Source organism: Netta rufina (genome assembly GCF_964035555.1).
Source record: "Netta rufina genome assembly, chromosome: 7".
NCBI classification, from domain to species: Eukaryota; Metazoa; Chordata; class Aves; order Anseriformes; family Anatidae; genus Netta; species Netta rufina.
In genome coordinates this window covers 29,662,338-29,683,662 of record NC_140130.1, presented here as the reverse complement: position 1 = coordinate 29,683,662, position 21,325 = coordinate 29,662,338, and the positions used below count along the sequence as shown (strand labels likewise).

General features: G+C 34.9%; 1 protein-coding gene across 1 annotated transcript in view; it reads right to left on the bottom strand.

Annotated features, from left to right (window-relative positions):
* ATRNL1 (attractin like 1) overlaps positions 1 to 21,325 on the bottom strand; it is a gene marked incomplete at both ends in the record, with an annotated part of 490,387 nt that overhangs the window by 320,258 nt on the left and 148,804 nt on the right. Inside the window, one exon of the mRNA XM_084290483.1 lies at positions 16,273 to 16,366. Coding sequence (XP_084146609.1) covers positions 16,273 to 16,366 — 94 coding nt within the window. The remainder of the gene's footprint in view (positions 1 to 16,272; positions 16,367 to 21,325) is intronic.

Here is a 21,325-nt window from a genome sequence, read left to right as displayed (position 1 = left end):
AAAGACTCGTGTAATATGTTGCTTGGTGGGTTTTATGACTGCGTGTTAATAGAATGTATTAGACTAATAGTGGGGTAGTACTATTCAATGCTTTTTTTATCTGCTTCTAGGCCTGCATTCATTTGGAATAATTTAATTTGAACCTCTAACACTTTTTTTTTTTTTTTTAAAGTGTATAAACCAACATTAGTCACTCTTTCAGTCTTTTTTTCCCAGTAGAATACCTACTCCTTGCCAAATTTTCACTGTAATTTAAGGTCAGTTTTCAAATGGTATCTGTGTTGCAGAAGGTTTCAGGTGATACAAAAATAATAATGACAAGAGAGAACCCTAGGTTACAGAAATTAAGTGTCAAAGATAAAAGGTGAGGACAGGTGTAGATTATATACTGAATCAGATCTTTCAATTAAAGGAATCAACACCTTGTTGCACAATAGCTAAGGAAGTCTCAGAATGACCCACAATGTTAGCATAAATTTAACTGCAAAGAAACACTTGGAGTAGATGATGAAAAACAGGCAGATAGAGCTGAGCACAGAGAAAATTTTAATCAAAACTTTCAAAGGGTAAACCTTAAACCATTTCTTACATCATTTAGGTAACTGTTGCACAAAAAAAAAAAAGCAACTATTTTCCAAAAAAAGCAAGAACAAAAAGCAACAAGCTGATTGTATAGCAGAGGTTACATGGAATTCAAAAACAAAAAGACAGGAGCATTAAGAAAAAATTTAATGAAATGTTATAATTTTACTACCCTAAAAGCAGGGTTGGAATATGCATTTGATTTTATTAATGTCATTTTATAAATGACATTTTATAAATGTCAACAAAAAAGTTGAAAAAAATCCTTACTCATGTTTAATACTCAACAATAAATTCATTTTCTAAAAATAAAATAAGAAACAATGATTATCTCCCCAAAGAATTGATTCATACAATTCCCACTTCTATATCTCAGAAGTATTTTATTTTTGCATGGATGTCACTGAATAGCAGTAATGTTGTTCAGTTGTTTAGATGTACTGTTGCCTCTTTTATTCATAAATACAGAAAAGGAGATATTTCCCTTTAATGTGAAGGACAGATTTAACTTTTTTTTTTTTTTTTTTTTTTTTACAGTCATCATTTGTCACCTGCAACTTTGCCTTACCTCAGAAAACTTTGTTTACCTACTTGAGAAAACAATAAATAATAATAAAGGGAAGGAAAATGAATGGATAAGAAAATATCAAGAGAGGCTTGGAGGAACTTTGTGAACCACTTTTGTGAAAATGTTGCTGCCATTCTGCATGTTATGATTTACAGTCAGTGTCCCAGGACCAGGAGAAAGCACAAGGAAACCACGTGGTTGTTGATGTGCACCAAATCAGGGAAACACTCCCACTTAAATTTGAGTAACAAGGCCTTATTCTGTTCTTAAATATTTATCTGGATCATGGCCCAAATCTGTGATTAAACTAAAACTACAAGAAAGGGTTAAATGACCTAAACAAGAACAGGATTAGAGAGTCATTTTGAAGCATCTGTTAAGAAGTAATTGCTGCCATGTCCTTCTGGATCTCATAAGAAATCACTCCCAAGCCAAATTTTTTGGGGGATAAACCTTCTTTATGAAATCTGATTTATTAAATCTCTTTCAGCATCTCTAACTGTCCCTTTACCCTGTAGTTCTTGACACTTTGTGAGCAGCCCAACAACTTTTCTTCTGGGACAGTGAGCCCCTTCAGACATGTCTGGTAATCCCACTGCTCTCTATTTGGCCTCCTACTTTAATTTAGTATTACCCAATTTATCCTAACTCTGTGTAACAGTGGATGTGGAAGGTCAGATTTTCATGCGATTATAAATTTGCTTTGATTTTAAAACAGACTCTTGTCACTATTTAAAATTGCTTTTCCAGGTGAAGTATTTACTTTGACTTTTGGTACTTTGTTCTTTTTTTAAATTCCTGGAAAAAAAATCCTTTTCTCATAATATAAAAACAATAGATGGAGCTGGAGAGCTAGAGCTGTAAATCAATCCTTCTGAAGTGATAATCTAATAATCCACTCAGGCTTCACTGTTGAAGTTTAGGATATCATCAGGGCTCTTTGACTGCTTTATGCCTTTGTAATCAAGCTTCCCAGCCCCATTATCTAGTAAGCTTGATAAAGAACACCACTTTTTTTTTTTTCTCCCCCAACTCAGCCACCAAATAATACCAAGCTGAAAGCATGCAAAGGTTATGAAGCTTAATTTATATTTTACACATTCTAAAGTTGATTCTTCAGTACAAAAGATGAAAAGAGTAAGTGAACATTTCTAATATTAAGACATTATTATCTTTCAGCTGCTGAAAGATAGGATTGGTCCTATGCTATTTGTTGTTGCTCTGTCATTTATTGTTTCCAAAAAATACTTGGAGAACTTGCTTTTGGTGTCATATTTTGATAGGTTATATTATAAAAGACAAAATATTACAGATACTTTTTGGTAATACTATTTATTTTAAGGCAAAGATAAAATCATGTGCTTACACATGGTCAACTTGAATTCATTATCTCAGCTAGTCTATCTACAGACTTTTAAACATGACAGAAACAAATATTCTTCTTAAACAGACAAATCTGCAGCAATGAAGAACAACGTAGGTAATTGCATCAGATTTCACTAATCAGCTACAGAAGAGTACTTCAATCCCTTTCCATTCTGAAACAACATGGTTTTAATAGTCCCCCATTTTTTCTTTATGTTAATTTTCCAGTGAGTTAAATTACAATTCAAATATCTACTGTTTTCTAAGCTACTCTTTAAAATGTTTCATGCTGTACTCATCTTCATAACAGAACGAAAAGATCATGTTATTTCAGTTAGCCCATCATTAATGCATTAAAGCTTTTCAAGCACTGTCTGCAATTTGGGCCACAGGGAAGCATGAGAATACAGCCTCTTCTACAGCAACTGCATATGTACAATTGAGGTGCAACAGATGCAATACATAAGAAAGCCTGTATGACTTACAGATGTCTGCATATGCAACTATAGACAAATGTAAGTTTGTTGCAACTGGAAGGCTACCCAAGTTGAGGACTCTTTAAGCATGATTTAACACTGTGTAATTGATGTGCTTAGTCTATATAAATATCAGTAGATTCATGGGGGGATGGGGGGGAGAAATTGAAAAGAAATACATTTCTCACACCTGCCTTAATACCAAAATATATTTCTTAGTTCTATCCATGCATAATTTTAATCCCTTATGTGAAAATTTCTTTTTAACACACTCAACAACTACTGAAGCAATTTAATAACTGGCAACAAATTGAAGAAAAATGTTTTAACTTCACCACCAGAAAATAACTATTGCAGCTAAATTTTCATCTATATGTAAAGATATACAATTGAGTAAAAGGGAAAACAAAAACAGCAGTAGGAAGATGTGTATTATTTCTGTTAGAGACCAATAGAGAAGAAAAGCAATCTTTCCATCACCAGGAGATGTGTCACCATTACCCTATCTAGCATCTCTTTATTGATGTATGAAAACCAGTTTTGCTTCCTCTTTCTCGGTGAATAAAACCAAGAAATATCAGAAGCCAAAGCTGATAGATAAACTTATCAATAAAGTTTTTGTGGCAATATAGCTTCATATCTTTTACTTATTTGTAAGATTTTGAGAATGGATTCAAAAATAAAAATAGGACATTGTATTTGGGGCAAGTTGAGTGATAAGCAATCCATATCATCCATCATTAAGAGGCACTATTTTAATTTCAAACTTAGGTATATGCTGCTGATAGCTTATAGGTAGCTGAGCACTAGTATTTTCTTTTCCCATTGCTACCTAGATACTTTTACTAGCTTAATGAAGAATTGATTAAAAAAGATGTTTATTTCAACTTAGTTGGTTAGAAACTGGCTGGATAGCCGGGCCCAAAGAGTCGTGGTGAATGGAGTCAAATCCAGTTGGAGGCCAGTCACTAGTGGTGTTCCCCAGGGCTCGGTGCTGGGGCCACTGGGGCCATCGATGAAGATATCTTCATTGATGATCTGGCTGAGGGCATTGAGTGCACCCTCAGTAAGTTTGCAGATGACACCAAGTTAGGTGCGTGTGTCGATCTGCTTGAGGGTAGGAAGGCTCTGCAGGAGGATCTGGATAGGCTGCACCGATGGGCTGAGGTCAACTGCGTGAAGTTCAACAAGGCCAAGTGCCGGGTCCTGCACCTGGGGTGCAATAACCCCAAGCAGAGCTACAGACTGGGAGAGGAATGGTTGGAAAGCTGCCTGGCGGAGAAAGACCTGGGAGTGATGGTGGATAGTTGGATGAATATGAGCCAGCAGTGTGCTCAGGTGGCCAAGAAGGCCAATGGCATCCTGGCTTGTATCAGAAGCAGCATGGCCAGCAGTGATCGTCCCCCTGTACTCGGCTCTGGTGAGGCCGCACCTTGAGTACTGTGTTCAGTTTTGGGCCCCTCGCTACAAGAAGGACATCGAGGTGCTTGAGCGGGTCCAGAGAAGGGCAATGAAGCTGGTGAGGGATCTGGAGAACAAGTCCTACGAGGAGCGGCTGAGGGAGCTGGGCTTGTTCAGCCTGGAGAAAAGGAGGCTCAGGGGCGATCTTATCACTCTTTATAAGTACATTAAAGGAGGCTGTAGCGAGGTGGGGGTTGGTCTATTCACCCACGTGCCTGGTGACAGGATGAGGAATGGGCTGAAGTTGAGCCAGGGGAGTTTTAGGTTGGATGTTAGGAAGAACTTCTTTACCGAAAGGGTTGTTAGACATTGGAATGGGCTGCCCAGGGAAGTGGTGGAGTCACCATCCCTGGAAGTCTTCAAAAGACGTTTAGATGTACAGCTTAGGGATATGGTTTAGTGGAGGACTGTTAGTGTTAGGTCAGAGGTTGGACTGGATGATCTTGAGGTCTCTTCCAACCTAGAAATTCTGTGATTCTGTGAACTTAAACAACTCTGGTATCAACTACTAATTACCATACTAATGGCTTATCAGATGTAAATTATAAGCCCAGAACTATAATGCAGAATGGATAATAATTTATTCAAGGGTTAATATTTGAGAGTACTGAAACAGTTTTCAAGAGCTGCAAGAAGTCACAGGGACTGTAGATCTATTAAGAAGAAAATAAGATTCACAGAATCAAGTTTACTTAATTTACATTCAATTCATTAAAAAAAAAATGATCAAATGTTTTGATTAAACTTGGACACTGAAAATAAGGGAAACATGGGTCGGTTTGTTCATGATAGAACACCTTAGAATACTGTTTTCTCTTGAAATATAAGCTTTTATGCAAATCATTTTTTGTTACAAAAAAGAAACTATTTGCTTGTGCTCACTGTTTAGCATTGGTGTATTTTTCTTCCTACTTTAAACATTTCTACATTCTACAAAGTAATTCAATGTGAATCATGCTTCAACTATGTATAGAAATATATCCACTGTGATATATTGACTTGGATAGCACAAGCCCTGAAAACAGACACACAAAGGTAATTCCCTTACTCGGTTCTGATCAAAATTATGTAAGATATTTTCAGGATTATCTTCCACATCAGCAACACAACAGTTTTAAAGCTACCAAATGCATACTCTAGCATAAAAAAAAAAAAAAAAAAAAAAAAAAAAAAAAAAGTTTTCAACAGAAAACACCAGAACATCAAATAAAAAATCAGTTTCAAATCATTCAACCCAAAGTTCTTTCAAAACAGAAAGATATTCATGTTCTGTTAAAAAAAAAAAAAAAAAAAAAAAAAAAAACTATTTTCATTGTAAATGTTCATTGAATATATTCTCTGCACAGCATAAAAACAAAAATCAGATCAGGAACATGCATAAGGCATGTTCTCTTAGTACAGAAATACTTGTCATGATGGTTAAATTCCAACACAAAGACAACTTACAACTTCACTGAAGTAATTTCTTCATATACTTCCTCATATATTTATTTACAAAGCTTTTCCATATTTCCAATTTATTTCCATAGTTAAGACCAACATTTTAATAAAGTTCAAACTCAGGCAGACAAAAGCATTTAATCTCAGACAGACAATAATGGATATATGCAGACATACTAAGCATCTAACCAGTCAAAAAATTGCTTACTTAGGTTATTTGAAAGGATTTATCTTTAAAGTCAAAAAGAAGAAGCATTTTCATTTTAAAAGCAGAAATTCTATCCATGTCATCAAACCATATCATACGAACCAAAATTCAACATATCTGAGGCCCATAGCCATTTTTACTTATTTCGCTCTTTACTGCAACTTCAGTTACAGAGTATTTAAATTCTAATGCTATATAATGAAATACTTCTTACAATTTAACACTGTATACTCTTTACTTCAGCTATCAAAATCTTATTTTTGTTGCTAATCATCTAATGCAAATGTATTGCTTCTTCTTTCTCTTTAAAAAATAACTCTAAAGTCTTGATAGCTCCCCAGTATAGCACTATCATGAATGACTCAGGGGAAGGAAGTTCATGAAGGTTTGCTTTTTTAGGTTGTTTTTAGTGTTTTGTTTTGTTTTGTTTTACCAGAACATTTGTAAGCACTGCTAACAGAAAACATTAAGTATTCATTTTATCCTTGGTAGAAACTACAGGAGAAAACTGAAGCTGTACAACAATCACACAGTTAATGCATCTCTAGACGTAGCAAAGTCACCTACTAGCATCTGCCACTAAAAAACGCATGTTGGTGTAGTCTGCAAGTAAGCAGCTGCACTGTGCTGGGGCAAGGAGCTGCTGGGCCATCCAAATCCCTGTGCCAGGCAGCAAGACAACTTCAGCAGGACATCTTGGGATAAAGCTGCATGTCAATCATGTCTAGCAATGGAGAAGTGGGATTCTTGGCAAATCAAGGGAAGGGGAAGGTTTCTTGGAAGGTCTTTCGCTCCCTTTTGGTGTATAACTACTCTCTGCAACGTTAATGTTTTGGTGTATTGCTTGAAGCTGAAGGACACTCTGCCTTGTCTCCTGATTATCTTGTTGTTGTCATAATTGCCACCATCCATTATCATTATGATTTTTTTCAGTCATAGTTCTGACAATTTTGATTGATTAATCTTGCCCTAAATAGCAAGCTAATTAATAAAAGAGCCTCCCTTATTTACTAAACACTTGAAAGATGATGGCTTTACACAGCCAAATACCTATTATTTTAAAATACGGATTTGATTAAAGCAATAACAATATTGCTACAAGCCACTCTTTTGTCTTATCCTCATCTTGCCTCTCCCTAAAACTGACCAACAGCCTTTCTCTAAGATGCTGGTAAGGACCAACAGCAAGGATGGGAGCATGTCAGGAAACACACTGACTCTCTCTCTTCTCCATCACAAAGGGCTGATAATGATGCAACTCCATCACAAAAGGCTAATAATGATGCAAAAAATTTTGACCAACCATTTTTAAGGCTGATCTATATCTCACATATTAGACAATATTTCCTTAGCAAGAACACGATATTAAAATCACTGATATCATTGATTTTTCAAATACATATGTATATCAAATCTGACTTCAGTGCTTCACGGAGCCAAAAATAACTAGATACATCAAATTATTTGTTCTGGATAAGCAGCCCATGAAAAACTGTACTAGTAACATTTATTTTCTGCCTTGAAAAAGCTTTGCCCTCCATAAAGTTTACTAGGAGTGTTTACTCTTAAATCTTTGGAAGAAAAAAAAAAACTCCTTAAATGCTTTCCTTCCACAGTAATATCTCCTTCCTCCATTCTGCTCCATAGTTAATTGTCAGAAGTTGACTTCGGTAGCAGTATTCAGCAATAATAATAACAATGCAGATAATATAAAATGACATACATTGAATTTAATCAGTTACTATTTACATATAAGAAATTTCAAAGACAGATCCCCCCAAATATGTTTTTGTCAGTGCCAATTCAGTAGAAGGATTTTTCCTGATGACAGCAGGATGAGTATCCAGGAAAGTCATCAATTACTTCATTTTCCATCTATAAAGTGACCCCAAAGTCTATAACCAAAGCAGCAGAAAGGCACAAACAACTTTATGGGAAATCTGTATCATTGTTTCTCTCCTGTCTTTCCTGCACCAAATACATTTAAAATCTGAAGTGAGGTTTTGTGTTAAGAAGAGGATGAAACATTGTCATCTGAGATTTAGGATTTTTAACTCTTAGAGTCTACAGGAGTTAATGTATAGTATAAAGGATGTAGAGAAAGATTTAATAGACTTCAGAAAGAAACAACTACACATGTAAAACACTGCAACTTCACTGTCTCCTTAAGAAGGACACAACGGAACAAAAAGAGCATCAAAACTGGATAGATCAGAGCCCAGATCCACAGAGACATGTGCGGTAACGCTTTTTACCTTACCACCTAATTGTTATATTCCCAGGGTATAGAGCAGAAATCCCCAAAACAGAACGAGTGCCACAGCTACCTATAGAGCAAACAGGTAGCAGTCAGGTGCCTAGGGATAACAAGACTGTAGAGTTTCTCAGTGGTCTGTAAAATTGCTGAGGTGTGTTTCTGACAACTGGGAGTTACAGATCCAAACTATTTACTGGACTTCAGCCAGCATACAGTTTCTCTGGACAGGAATGGCTGGGTCGGAATACTCACCAAGCAGGTGTGAAACATTCAAAATATCAGGTAGACCAGCTGTTATTGTCTGAAAAATAGCTAGAATCTGACAGCAGGTATAGTGAATACTGAAGATGTAAAACAGGTAGGTATACAGTGTTTGACTACACTGAGGCACTGATACTCATTAATACAGAGCAGCAAAATATAGTTTACTAAAGTAATTCACATACTATCCTATACAAGACAATTTATGATCTGCAAGATTTGTTAATGCTGCAGTGAACAATGACACAGTTATAGTCCAACTACAGCACCATGAAAAGAATGGAATGATTTCATTAATGGTTAACAGAGTTAGTGACCATGATAATCAAACTGGATCTATTCACTTACGATTTATGGGAATCCCAGAGTTGTATTTGGGCAGAAATAATAGTCTAAAGGGACATTTGGTTCATTCAGATTATGAGAGAGAAGTGGTTGGGAGAAATGAATTGTTGAAAAGAAGCTGGTCTGCACTATCAGCAACCTCCCACAAGTTTCTACTGGAACCCTAACAAAGATTTATGTCAGCTGTTTTACAAGAAATGGTCATCTCCTTTTACATCCTCTCAAAGAAGCAGTGCCAAGAGATGGCATAACTGCATGCATCTTTCCCACTGGGCTAGGTGCTTCGTAATAATTGTATATATTGATTTTGGTTTAAATTACTTTTCATAAGCCTTAGCCTTTCTAGCCTTTCTAGCTAGAGCTCTTAACTGGAGTTCTAGTCCCATACCCAGAGAAATGCAATTGCTTTCATTGCACAACCTAACGGATCCAATGTAGCACAGCCCCAGCATCACTTTCAACAGCTGGGGGGGAAAAGACAAAAAACAAAAAATAAAAGTTATAGCAACACCTTGTGCCTCTTTCTGATACCAAGGCCGAGTGTTGTGCTATGCAGATATGTGCCAGTCTGCTTTAACATTAGCACTACACAACATATAAAGGCAACCCAAGCCATGCAGCCATTCCCCCCCTTTTTAGCATCATGGGAATATCTTCAGCATCTACCAATCAGTTTCTAAAAACAAGAACAGAAGCTAGGCCACAAATTCACTGGATACCAGGTATCATAGATACCGGCTATCCCTAACTGTTTCTTTCTCTGCTAGCACAGTAAATATTATCATACCCACTCCTAAATTCATCCCAAACCAGACCCAAATGATATATAACTAATTAAAGGCTGAATAATTGTCTTTAATTTGTGTTTAGCTTTAAATCCTTACAGTTCTATTTCAGACCTAAGGAACGTGTAAGCTTGTCTATTCTTGTCAGCTGCGCTACTCTAAAAAAAAATAATAGGTAGAAGCTTTGCCTTGCCTACATCCTTAGACAACCAGAACTATAGCAATGCTTGACACTAAAAATTACTGGTACTTCTCATTAAAAAAAAAAATAAAAATAAAAATAAAAAAAGGGTTGTTTTATACCAGATGCATCCTGAGCAACAGAACTCAAACTGCGTCTCACTGGCATGTCATCTCTGAAAGACTTAGGTAGCATCTCCTCTTCTCCCCCATTTCACTGATATTTCTGCACAAAGCAAACCAGACTCTTTAAATGACGGTCACTGAGTGGTATGGTCATGGCATGGGACAAACATTTATTTATTATTTATTTACTTTAGAAAACAGTGTTTTGATTCACTTACATTGAAAGAAAATCCATCACCAGATATTTTTCAAATGGGAAACCAAAAAAGATATCACTTAATTAATACTATATCCAGCATGCATAATAACAAACTGCTTGGGCACAAGAGAGACACACTGCCTGCATTCCCTTTTTACAGCCAAGAATGTCTAGAAAGTTGTAAAGAAAGTCTGTTTTGCTCTTCAGTTTGTATTTTTCAGAGGTAGACTGAAGAGGAAATAATGAATATTAAAAACGAACAAACAAAAAACTTTGAGATCAACTGAAACCTAGCAGTGAGTAGATTCTGCTATGGCAAGCTTGCCAAAACAAAAGCCATATGTACGTATGTACGTTTTATATATAATGTATGTATATAAATGTGTAACACTCATTTACTTATTAAAGAGCCCAGCTTAAAGTCAATATTTGCAAATAAGCAAAATGACTTTATCCCCATGAACAAAGAACTCTCTCTCCCCCAAACCATTCCCATTTTTCCAGACAATTAATACTGAAGTCAGAAAGATTAAAAACATATTTCATCAGAATGGAACATCTAAGCAAATCGCATGTACCATTTTTAATTCAGCTTTTGGCATGAGACATCTTGCTAAAATAACTAGTTTTACATTGCAATATCGATACTGCAGTGTTCTCCAGATTTAACACATTTACAACTGACCCACAATAAAGTACCAACCTACAAAGCTCTTGGCTGTCTGCAGCTGCTCCCTTAACCACCAGCTCCTCTTTGTTTCTTCACTGAGAATATTGTTCACTAGGAATAATACAGGGCATTCAAACTCCAGTTCTTCTCCAGTTTTACAGTTGGACAAATTTCCAAATAAATTGTAATGTTTGCAATGTAACAATTCTTAACGAAAAGTGTTGTTTCATATCTACAGGGCTCACAACTCAAAGGTCCCAGAGAGCTTCCTGAACTTTACACATCGCGCAGTGACTCTGCCGAAGAACAGGATGTGAGCCTACTGCAGTAAGAAAGATCAATAAAAAGGCTGATAGTGACATACGGTACTGCCAAAACCCATTAAAAATACTGCACAAAGCCCCTTCTAAAGCACAAGCTTTATTTTTCTTCAGATTTTAGATTAAATACTATCTCAAATATTTCTAGTTCCTGGTATTTGCCTTTTGAGTTTTTAAGACATTAGAGTACATTCAGGTCATGTTCTGAAGCTTTGATACTAGAAATATTGTTTAAATGAAAGCTACAATTTACGTAAAAATGATTTGATGCCAGAAACATAATTAAAAAAAAAAAAAAAGCATCTTAAGTCCTTAATATACCTGGCAGTAGTTACTACATGTAGAGCAGAAAATTAGTATGTTTTAAACATATTTAATGTTGAAGTGGGAGTTTTATTTTATTATTCTCCTTAGAAGCCTAATAATCTAGCTGTTCAAGAACTAGCTGAGGGCTTCTTACAGAAGCAAGATAAAATTTTCAATGCTAGATAAGAACAGAGGCTGTCACTAAACTCACTATGATCTACATGCCAGATTTTGCTGGAATTCTTCTTGAAACATAACTAATAGAGTAATACACATAAGTATGGAAAGGACAGTAAGTTTGCCATTATGTGGAAAACTCAAAGCTGGGACTCAGCAGGAACAAGGAGAAAACAACCTCATACCAAACACCATCCTATATGTAAAAGTAACAGAGCAATATGATCAAATGGCAAAAGATCCAACATCCTACGAACTGCCAGAGTGGAAAGTACTTAATAAAAGTGTTTGATTCCTTCCCCAGAATTATGGCAATGGCTGTAATTGGCTGAAACACAGTGCAATTAATGTTAAAGTAAAGACTGAAGAATTTGAAAAATCCACTAAGCTTCAAAAAAAAAAAAAAAAATAATAATGAAATTTCACTATGGTGAAAAATTTCCACCAAGCATTTGTAACAGTAGAGTTTCATAAGCTCATAATTTGACTATATTTACACAGGTTTACAAGGGATGACAAAAGCTACACACATCTACAGCTGAAAGCTGTCTGTGAGGGAGAGCCCAGACACACTGAAACTTCTCAAAGAATGATGCAACTACTCAATTCATTCTGCAATGTTTATATTTTTCTTCCAGTAGAAGTCCTCTCATGTAATAGCAAAATTTTAACTTTGAAATTTTCCTTTAGCATATTCCTTCCATAGGCCCACTCCTGAAAACTTCTCTCTGTATATAAACCTACATAGGAATACACTCAAACTCATGAAAACTTTGAAGCCTCTGTAGACCAAGTTCAATAAGAGTGCGAACAGTTACCAAATGAAATACTGAAGACAATTAAGTAAATATAATATTTACATACTTACTCTAAAGTAATAGTTTGCACTTTAAAATATGTTTAAAGACAATATTATTTTCCTCTTGTTATTAATGTGTGTTCATTATTCAAATTAAGAAAACGATTTTTTCTTCATATCATGTTATGTTGGTTTATAATCTAGTTACATTAAATAATCAAAGCATTCAAGTTAGGTTCTCCTGATTAGTAGAACACTACAGTTTTTCATCAACTGAAATTACCTACTTAAAGGAAATTTAAATATTTATATTAAAAAAAAAAAAATGTATCACATGCCATTAAAGAGACATTGTAAAACAGAATTTAAGTGTATCCTATGAACTGCTTTAGACCAATAATTTTGATTTAAAATGCCACTGTCCTATTTGGTATGCAACAGCACATTTCGGAGATTAAGACAACTTTGAGATGGGTAATATATACACACATACACGTATATATGTATGTGTATATAAGAGCCTCCAAGAAGACAAGCAACATTAAGACTGTTTTTAAGTTGAGAGTTGAGGGGAGAAATACTAACAAAAAATAAAAATAAAAATAAAAATAAAAATAATAATAATAATAATAATAATAATAATAATAAAAAGGCAGTCAGTGAGAGCAGACAGTTTGCCAGTCCCAAGACAAGAAACTACTTGTGTTCTCTACAGATTGCTGCAGCTCTTACTTGGAGAAAAACGCATGTTGTAGGGTCTCCTTGATTTCCCAAAACCTCTGCCCCTAAGGCATGGTGAGTACTGCACATGAGTGCAGCTATAAAAGCACAAGAGGGAGGGAGGAAGAGACAAAGGGAGGGAAAGAGGGAGAAAACATACAGCCCTGCAGCTAAGACTTTCTAATCAATAGGGTTCTTGACAGGAATATAAATCTAACTTTCACACCGAACAGCTAGAGTTTCAAATTTTCACAGAAATCCTTATTTTAGAAATCACAAGGTTATAGGTTTGCTGCTGAGATTGCACAACAGCCTATCTAATGAGTGGCGAAAAAGCATTTTATACAGAGCTATGGAGAACAGTATTCACACTTCACTTGAATCAATTTCCAGATTATTTATGCAGAATATAATAAAGTAATGAATACGAGTAAAGCATTGAGCAGACTTAAAATCATTCTTACCTTCCAGATAAAACCAGCGCATGTACTCTGACAATATAATATGGGGCTTTCAAAACAGGTGTTGAATGTAAGGATAATTTTCACAGAGAAAATAGTTTTTATATTTTTTTTAGGTATAATATGAATTTGATTAAGTTCACATTCTTCATACAATGTTTACAAATTAGATAGCAGTATAGGACCAGATTCAGCAGTTCAGGAGTGGCCTATTTATGTTCCTCATCTTTTGATATTCTAAGGGAAATAATTCAAAAATAACATTTGACTGAAACGTTCAGATATGAATAGTTTCACACTTTCTCAAACCAAGTAAAATGAAAAAGCCTAAGCGTATTGTTTGATGATATGTACTAAAAATCTAAATTTATGGTTACTAGCTTTCCTTGGGGAAATCCAGTGGTCTTAACAGTTACTCTACAGTACTGAAACACTATCCTAGGTAGTGTTGTAATATATTCAGTGTCTATAACAGGAGCTGGTCTCTTTCTGCATGTGCTGTCATAAAGTATACAGTCCTCACAGTCTTTTTAGTTTGTTTTTGTATATTTTTTCTTTTCTTTTCTTTTTTTAAAAGAACAGCATTAGGAAAGGATTTAAGCCAAGAAATTCAATTTTTATGCTAATATTTGTCTATGAACCCAATGGATGTGAAGCTCACAAACTGAAATTTGATCACAGCCAAAAACAATATGAAAACAGCTTCATTACAGAGTTTATTTGATCCAAAAGAAAATATTTGGAATTCCAAAGCTTCAATAGCACAGCTTACCCTGGGTAAGCATTTGATCTATGTAGGAAACTAGGAAGAAGAATGTATTATGTGAGACAAAATTGGAGACGTTCAGTCTGAAATTGCAGTTTAAAGTTTACTCTGGAAAAGTCAAAATTCAAAATTCTTTTCCATATTGTGGAATTGCTGTAACTCTTGACCAAAACAGGAAAATCCACCACCACAACCACCTCCTCTCTTCTTGTTTAATAAATGTAATATAAGAATATTTTATGGCAGACAAACTCAGGACAGTATACCAATATATCTGAGCAATGAAACCAAGCGTATTCAACTAAAAGTTTCCAATCAGATCAGAGGAGCTGCAGATTAGACAGACACAAGACAAAGACATCTACAAGAAGTTCTTCAGGCTTAATGGTAATAATGATTATTACGAGCAAAGCAACTCCTTCCTGTTGTTTGAGTCTTATGATGAATACAGGAGTAGATTATTTTTTTTTTTTCATTCCTTGTATACAAGCGAAATGGCAAAAACATTCCCATGCTGCACACTGATAATCATTAACATCTAGAACTGATTGAGTGTTTGGACACAAAAAGCGGGGGGGGGGGGGGGGGGAGTAACTTATCTGTGAAGATTTAACTCAGAGTTTCAAGAAAATGTAACTCTTCAGCTTTTGTCTTTGTTTCCTTTCTCATCCTGAGTCTCCAATTAGCTAGACACAAAGTCCCAGAGGTATGACCTGAAGAGTATACCTGTCAGCACAGCTCGTTCTTGTGAATAAACACATAACCTCTGCATCAGGTATTTTTGTTCCTTGACTCTACTCTACTATCAAGCAAGGTGTTAAGGCTAGAATGCAAGCCAGTTAATTAAGTGTATCAAGAATGAATCTGCAAATCCAGTGAAAGTGTCTCATATGCCTCATGTCAGTTAGAATACACCCTTCTCCCTGCTGGAGAGGAAATAGCTTTATTAGCCTTTTTCCCCAGTTCCAACCAAACTTGCTGAGACAATTTGGGGGACAGATACCGTTTAAAATAACTGTAATCCTAAAAGGTTTATAACTTTAAGGTACAAAAATCATAGTTATTGGATGTACAGGACAGAAGGAACTGAAAAAAAAAAAATAGAAGGCTGTTCATAGTTAAAGTTAGGGAGTTGTTAATAAGTTACTTCACTTCAGTTGTTCCTTGTTCTTAGTCCTCCTATTTTTTATGCTTAAAGTTATTCTTCAGCTTGCAAACTCCTCTTTTAAACAAAGGCAATATGCTATTTCAGTACAGAAAAAAAAAAAATGTACTTTCTATGACAAGTCTATACAATCCCATGTTCTGTATTTAATGATGTGGAAAATTATCTAAAATACTGTCTACCTAAACATATTTGCAAAATGCTAAAAATCTAATTACTGTAGATCCTGATGAAGATATGTGACAAACATATTGAACATAATTACCTATTTTGCAGACATTTTAAACTTAGAATCCACCGAGTTAGGAGAAAAAAAAAAAAAAAAAAAAGACGATTACGATGAGAGGTAGTTCTGCAGCTACTTCTTTTTACAAGTTTGTTGTTTTGTTTGTTTGTTTGTTTTTTTAAATCTGTAGCATATGCAAACTGTTTCTGATATTTGTGATGTTACTCTTTAAGAAAACACTAAATAATACTGAACTTCTGTTAGAAATGCAGGAAAGACTCGATTAATCACTAAAACTTTGTCGGATAAATCACAAAATCCAGAATCAAAAACAAAAGGAAAAAAGAAAAAAACACTATACACTCAGCATGATTTACAATAATTTCAGGCTACATTCAATTGTACTCACAGTTGACACTGATCTCCTTTGATTCCCTTGGTTGTGCAGAAACATTTTCCTGTTTGCATGTGACAAATATTTGCATGTCCACTGCATGTGCAAGCTACAAAATCAAAAGAGAAAAGGATTTATCCACCTATGTTATACTTTATAACCAAAGGATTTTTCATGAATACTAATGCTATATCCTAAGACATTTCCTACAAGCTGTATTTTTAAAAAATGTCATTATTTCAATTGAAATCTTCTTTGAAGAACATTGTACTAGCACATTAATTTATTTTCTGTAAAGAACTCTGCAGTGATCTCCACCGCAGATTATTGACAATATAAAGCACAGCAGTTTGAGAAGAGCCATTACAGTCTAAAATTTCAACATGCTTTAGTATGACAACACGGAAAGCAACATAAAAAGTTATTAACACATCTTTTCTATTCGGATGAAATCCTGACCAATGGCAAAAGCAATGTCAAGATTCTATTAGTTTCAAATGTACAGAAAGTATCATTGCAGATGCTTTCTAAAATGTCTAATGTATCTGGAACTCTTAATTTTGACAAGAGAGAACAGAAAGAATGCTTTGAAACCATTTGAACAAAGGCTGAGTTAATGCTATATCAATACACGTTGTATATTAACTATAGTTAATACAATAGCTATGGGTTCACAATAAGAGTATTCTAGAATTTAAAGACATAAAATAAAATCCTGAAGCTTGGAAGGGAACTGGAGGGGATCAACATCATTACTCCACTCAAGTCATTCTTTTATTCCATTCAAGTCATTCATTTACTCCACACAAGTAATTCTTTTTAAACTCCGTGGCTAAAGTAAATCTCTCCACAGTGGTCTCTCCACTGCCACTCTTGTTGCCTAATGGATTCCCATCTCAAGTCTTTTTTTTTTTTTTTTTTTCTTTCCTATGTTTATAGGAATTACTACTTTGTTTAGGCAGTCGTCCCTCTTTTCTACCCATGCATACAAAACTTAATAACCTCTCTCTGGTAAATATGTCATTAAGTCCCCACCTCATACTGGAATATTGATCTGCTGTTAATCACACTACAGCTGAAGTCTTTCTTTAATACAAAGCAATTCTGAACCTACATTGATGATCATATTATGCTTTCATTTAAGTTTTCATTACAACTAAGATAAAAGATTTAATACATGGGCTCCTGCTTGGGAGTAGATATAATACTAAGTAGAAACCTGTATATAGTAGAAGTTTATTTTCCACTTATTAATCTTAATATTGAAATCTAGTTTTTATTTTTTTCTAAGGAATTGAGTTTTACTGTTCCTTTTCTACTGATAAAGGATAATACACTATGAATAATTCCGTGGCAGTATCCCATACCACACACATTATAATCTCTCTGCCCTAACCTAAAAATAAAAAGGAAAAAAGGGCAAGCCAGACTAGAACCACAATAATGCATAAGGTATCACTGACAAAATTTTTCAATGCCAGGAATTGTATGATTTGTTCAACTTTCCAAACTTGTTAAATAGCCAGCTGTAGCTAAAAGAAGGGTTCTTATTAAAGAGGTACTAGAGATTTAAACTGTCCAGGGCTTCCCTTTTGAGAAGCATTCTGGAGCTGCTTTTCCTCCTTTTTCCTCCTCTGGATTTACTGCATTTACATGCAGTAAATCTAGAAAAATTACAGGAGTTTTAAAACACTTCTTACATCCTGCATATGAGACGTATCAAATTATCTGAACCCATCTCACTGCTTCTTCACAGGAAAGTACACTCAAAGTACAATTTCGACCCTTCACGACAGATGTTCACTGAAGTTTTACTCCTCTTTAATCAGTTTTGTTTTCCAAAATCCATTTGCGCCTTCCTCTCTACATTTTCATGGAATGACTATTCAGACACTTTCAGCCTGTTCTCAAAAGTTAATTTTAATTGCGTAAAATCTTTGCTATGCTATCAATGAAAAGCAAAGGAATATATTCCTAACAGCTCATTCTACTTTTGGTTATTTGCTATTAATAGTGAAGCAGCATTATGAGACAGCATAAAAACTAAAGGAGCTGAAAGGCTGCATTGCAGAAAAAAAAATCCAAAAGCTGTCAATATGTTGACAAATACAGAAGCTATTGCCAACCAGTGTTAATTATTACTTCTATAGTTGTAACTTTATAGGAAGTAGATCACAAATGTGGGAGTGGAACTTTCTTTACTAGAGTAGCTTTTATTTAGCAAAAGTATTTAAACATTAAATTACAAAATCCTTTGGATACTATGCATCTTTATTATCATGAAAAAAAAAAAAAGTCATAAAAGGAAGTATATATTGCAAACGTACCAGATATAGCCATATGAGACTTTCTGAAAGAACAAAATAATTTCCTTCAACATGACGTCCTACCCAGTGCACAAAATTACTGATAAAGCAAACTTTTCAGTACCACTTAGCCCCACGGACATCTAAATCAAACCAGCATCTATATAGTGCACTTTAGTGTATTATGTGCCTGCTCACACAGGAGTCCAACAGATACACTGCTCTCCAATCAGCCAGATTTCTCCTTCCATTTTAAAGTGCATCGTGCTTTGGTCACTGCACTCTGTCCCTACCACTAGAGTATCCTTGAGAACCATTAAAGATAAATAGCTGATGGACCTATTTTCCCATGGAGTCATGTCTAAATTTTGATTTCTGTGTATTAATAATACATACAAATAGAGGGTATGTTCATAAAGGGTACTTTCATAGCTCAGTCTCTCTCCCCAAGAACACTAACACAGCCGCTCCACATCACCTACATTCTCATGACATGTATATGAAGCATATATGGTGCTAATATTAGTATGGATAGAAAAGGAGAAGAAAGGAGGAGTAAGAAGACTCAGAACCTTGTGTTCTGGATTCCTTGTCAATTAAAAGCCTAGTTCAGATTAGCTCAGCAGCTAATTTTCTTCTATTACAAGATGAACAGCAATTACTTTTATCAATCGAGTTCCTAGTAATTTAACTGTTCCCTGGACAATACCTTTAAAAAGGACATCATGAGTTAATCACTTTTACATTATTTTTAAAATGTCATATGGACAATTTCTGTTTAATGCATTATTTAATTTATCTCAGGCTTGGAAGTCTTATTGAAAACTGGATTCCTACTGATCTGTGGACCTCTATGTGAGAATTAATTTAGAAAACAAAATGCATATGAGCCTTAGCTGTTGTTACTGAAGTAAATCTAAATATATGCTATCAAACAAACAACAGCACAAGCAACACAATATTACACTGTGTTCAGTGGAAAAAAAAAAATAGATATCATTATCTTTGTGCAACACTGCGGGTTTTTTCCACTGGCCTACTTTCCAATAATACAAAAGAAATTATGAACTTTGAATATGAACCATGTCTACTAATCAGTAAACTGCAACCTAAGCCAACATTTGATTTCAAAGTAAGGCAATCCTGAGGTCAAGAACTACAGAATCTAAAATGATAGCACCGGTATACATAAACATATTGAGTCGTTAAGTAAATCCTTGCCCATGATTCCACATCTGTACTGAAAACATCCAGGCAAGAATGTGTTCCTGTTATTGTTTTATCAGGAAAGGATGTTTGAAAATCAGCTCAACGAGGCATCTCCTACCTCAAGAAGATTTTTCATTATGTACTGTATAGATACCTGTGTATTGGTTGGGTGAGACAAAAGTTTACAATGTACAAATATACGAATGTGGTTTTTTTTGTTTGTTTGTTTTTGTTTTTTTTTTTTTTTAAGAAAAGTCCAGACCACACAGCCAAGCAATTCAGCTCATTGCTGTACAGAGTCTGAAATTGGTGAAAATGCATGTGGAACTCAAAGCCTTCTGCTTCTTGTTTTTTAACCCCTCTGTTTAATCTTTCTAAGTGAAAACATTTCTCTTCTGATAGGACTGTAACTCAATAGTTAAAACTGTAGCTATAGCAATATCTTTCTAATGCCAGTAGAAAAACGCCAAACCTTAGAATCAGTTTTAAAGCATATGAGGCAAGCATTCTCAGCTGGTAGAACTCAGCACAAGAAATGAAATTTACATTTTCTGTTTTTATGTGGTCCCACCTCTCTCAATCCCCATGCATTTGTTTTCAAGGAATGAGGCTTAAATCCCAGCAGCAGCAGCTGCAGCTAAAGCTTGCATCAAGTAGCTTTTTTTCTGCTAAAAAGGACAGTTACCTTTAATATTGATTTAAAGAAATATTTATCAGGATTCTTCTTTGTAAGAACTCCCTAAAGCTAAAGGAAAAGGAAATAAGAGTTAAAATGAAAGCTTTACTTAAAACTTTACATTTCAAATATTTCCCTCTTTTTTTCATTTATATTTAATAAAAGGTTTAAGAGTCTGAGTAGAATTGCACAGAAGCAGAGATTTCTGACTGAAAATCCCAGGCTCCCACTACTTAATGTTAGGTGGTGGGAGGATCACATTATTGCTTTTGATTTTCAGGGTCTGTCTGCCACATCAATTAACATATCTGAGACACTGTCAAGGAAAATTTCCTATTTTTGTGTCTTAGTGTTCTACAACATTGTATTTCTTACAGATGCTGGACTAGGCACAGTGTGAATCTGCTTTGCCACATCTCTCAAGTGACATTCAGTTGATTCATTCTCTATCATGATTATGCTTTAAATAATATCAAATTCTTAAGAAGAAATATTTCATTTGGGACACTGACTTAAAATTAGAACATGAAGCACACATAGACAAACAGATCTGCTGGGTTAGTAGAAATTACATAGAAACAGAAATAATCTTTGTGCTTCTAGATGAGGATCCAAAAGGAAGAAGAAAACCTCCCAAAATCTTATCCATTGCAAATCCTGGTTAACAAATCATACAAAGGTTAACTCCTAGACTACTCTCATCTTATAAGTAATTGAGCCCAAGTTAATTGTTCTGAGAATTTTTTTTTTTTTTGCTTCCTAACCAAGACAAACAGAAAAAAGGTTTTTCAAACCATCAGCTGTGGTCTAAGTCTGGTCTTGCTGAAGCCAATGGAAACTTGTCTACTGGGAGTCAAAGCAAGGCACATGCTAAAGC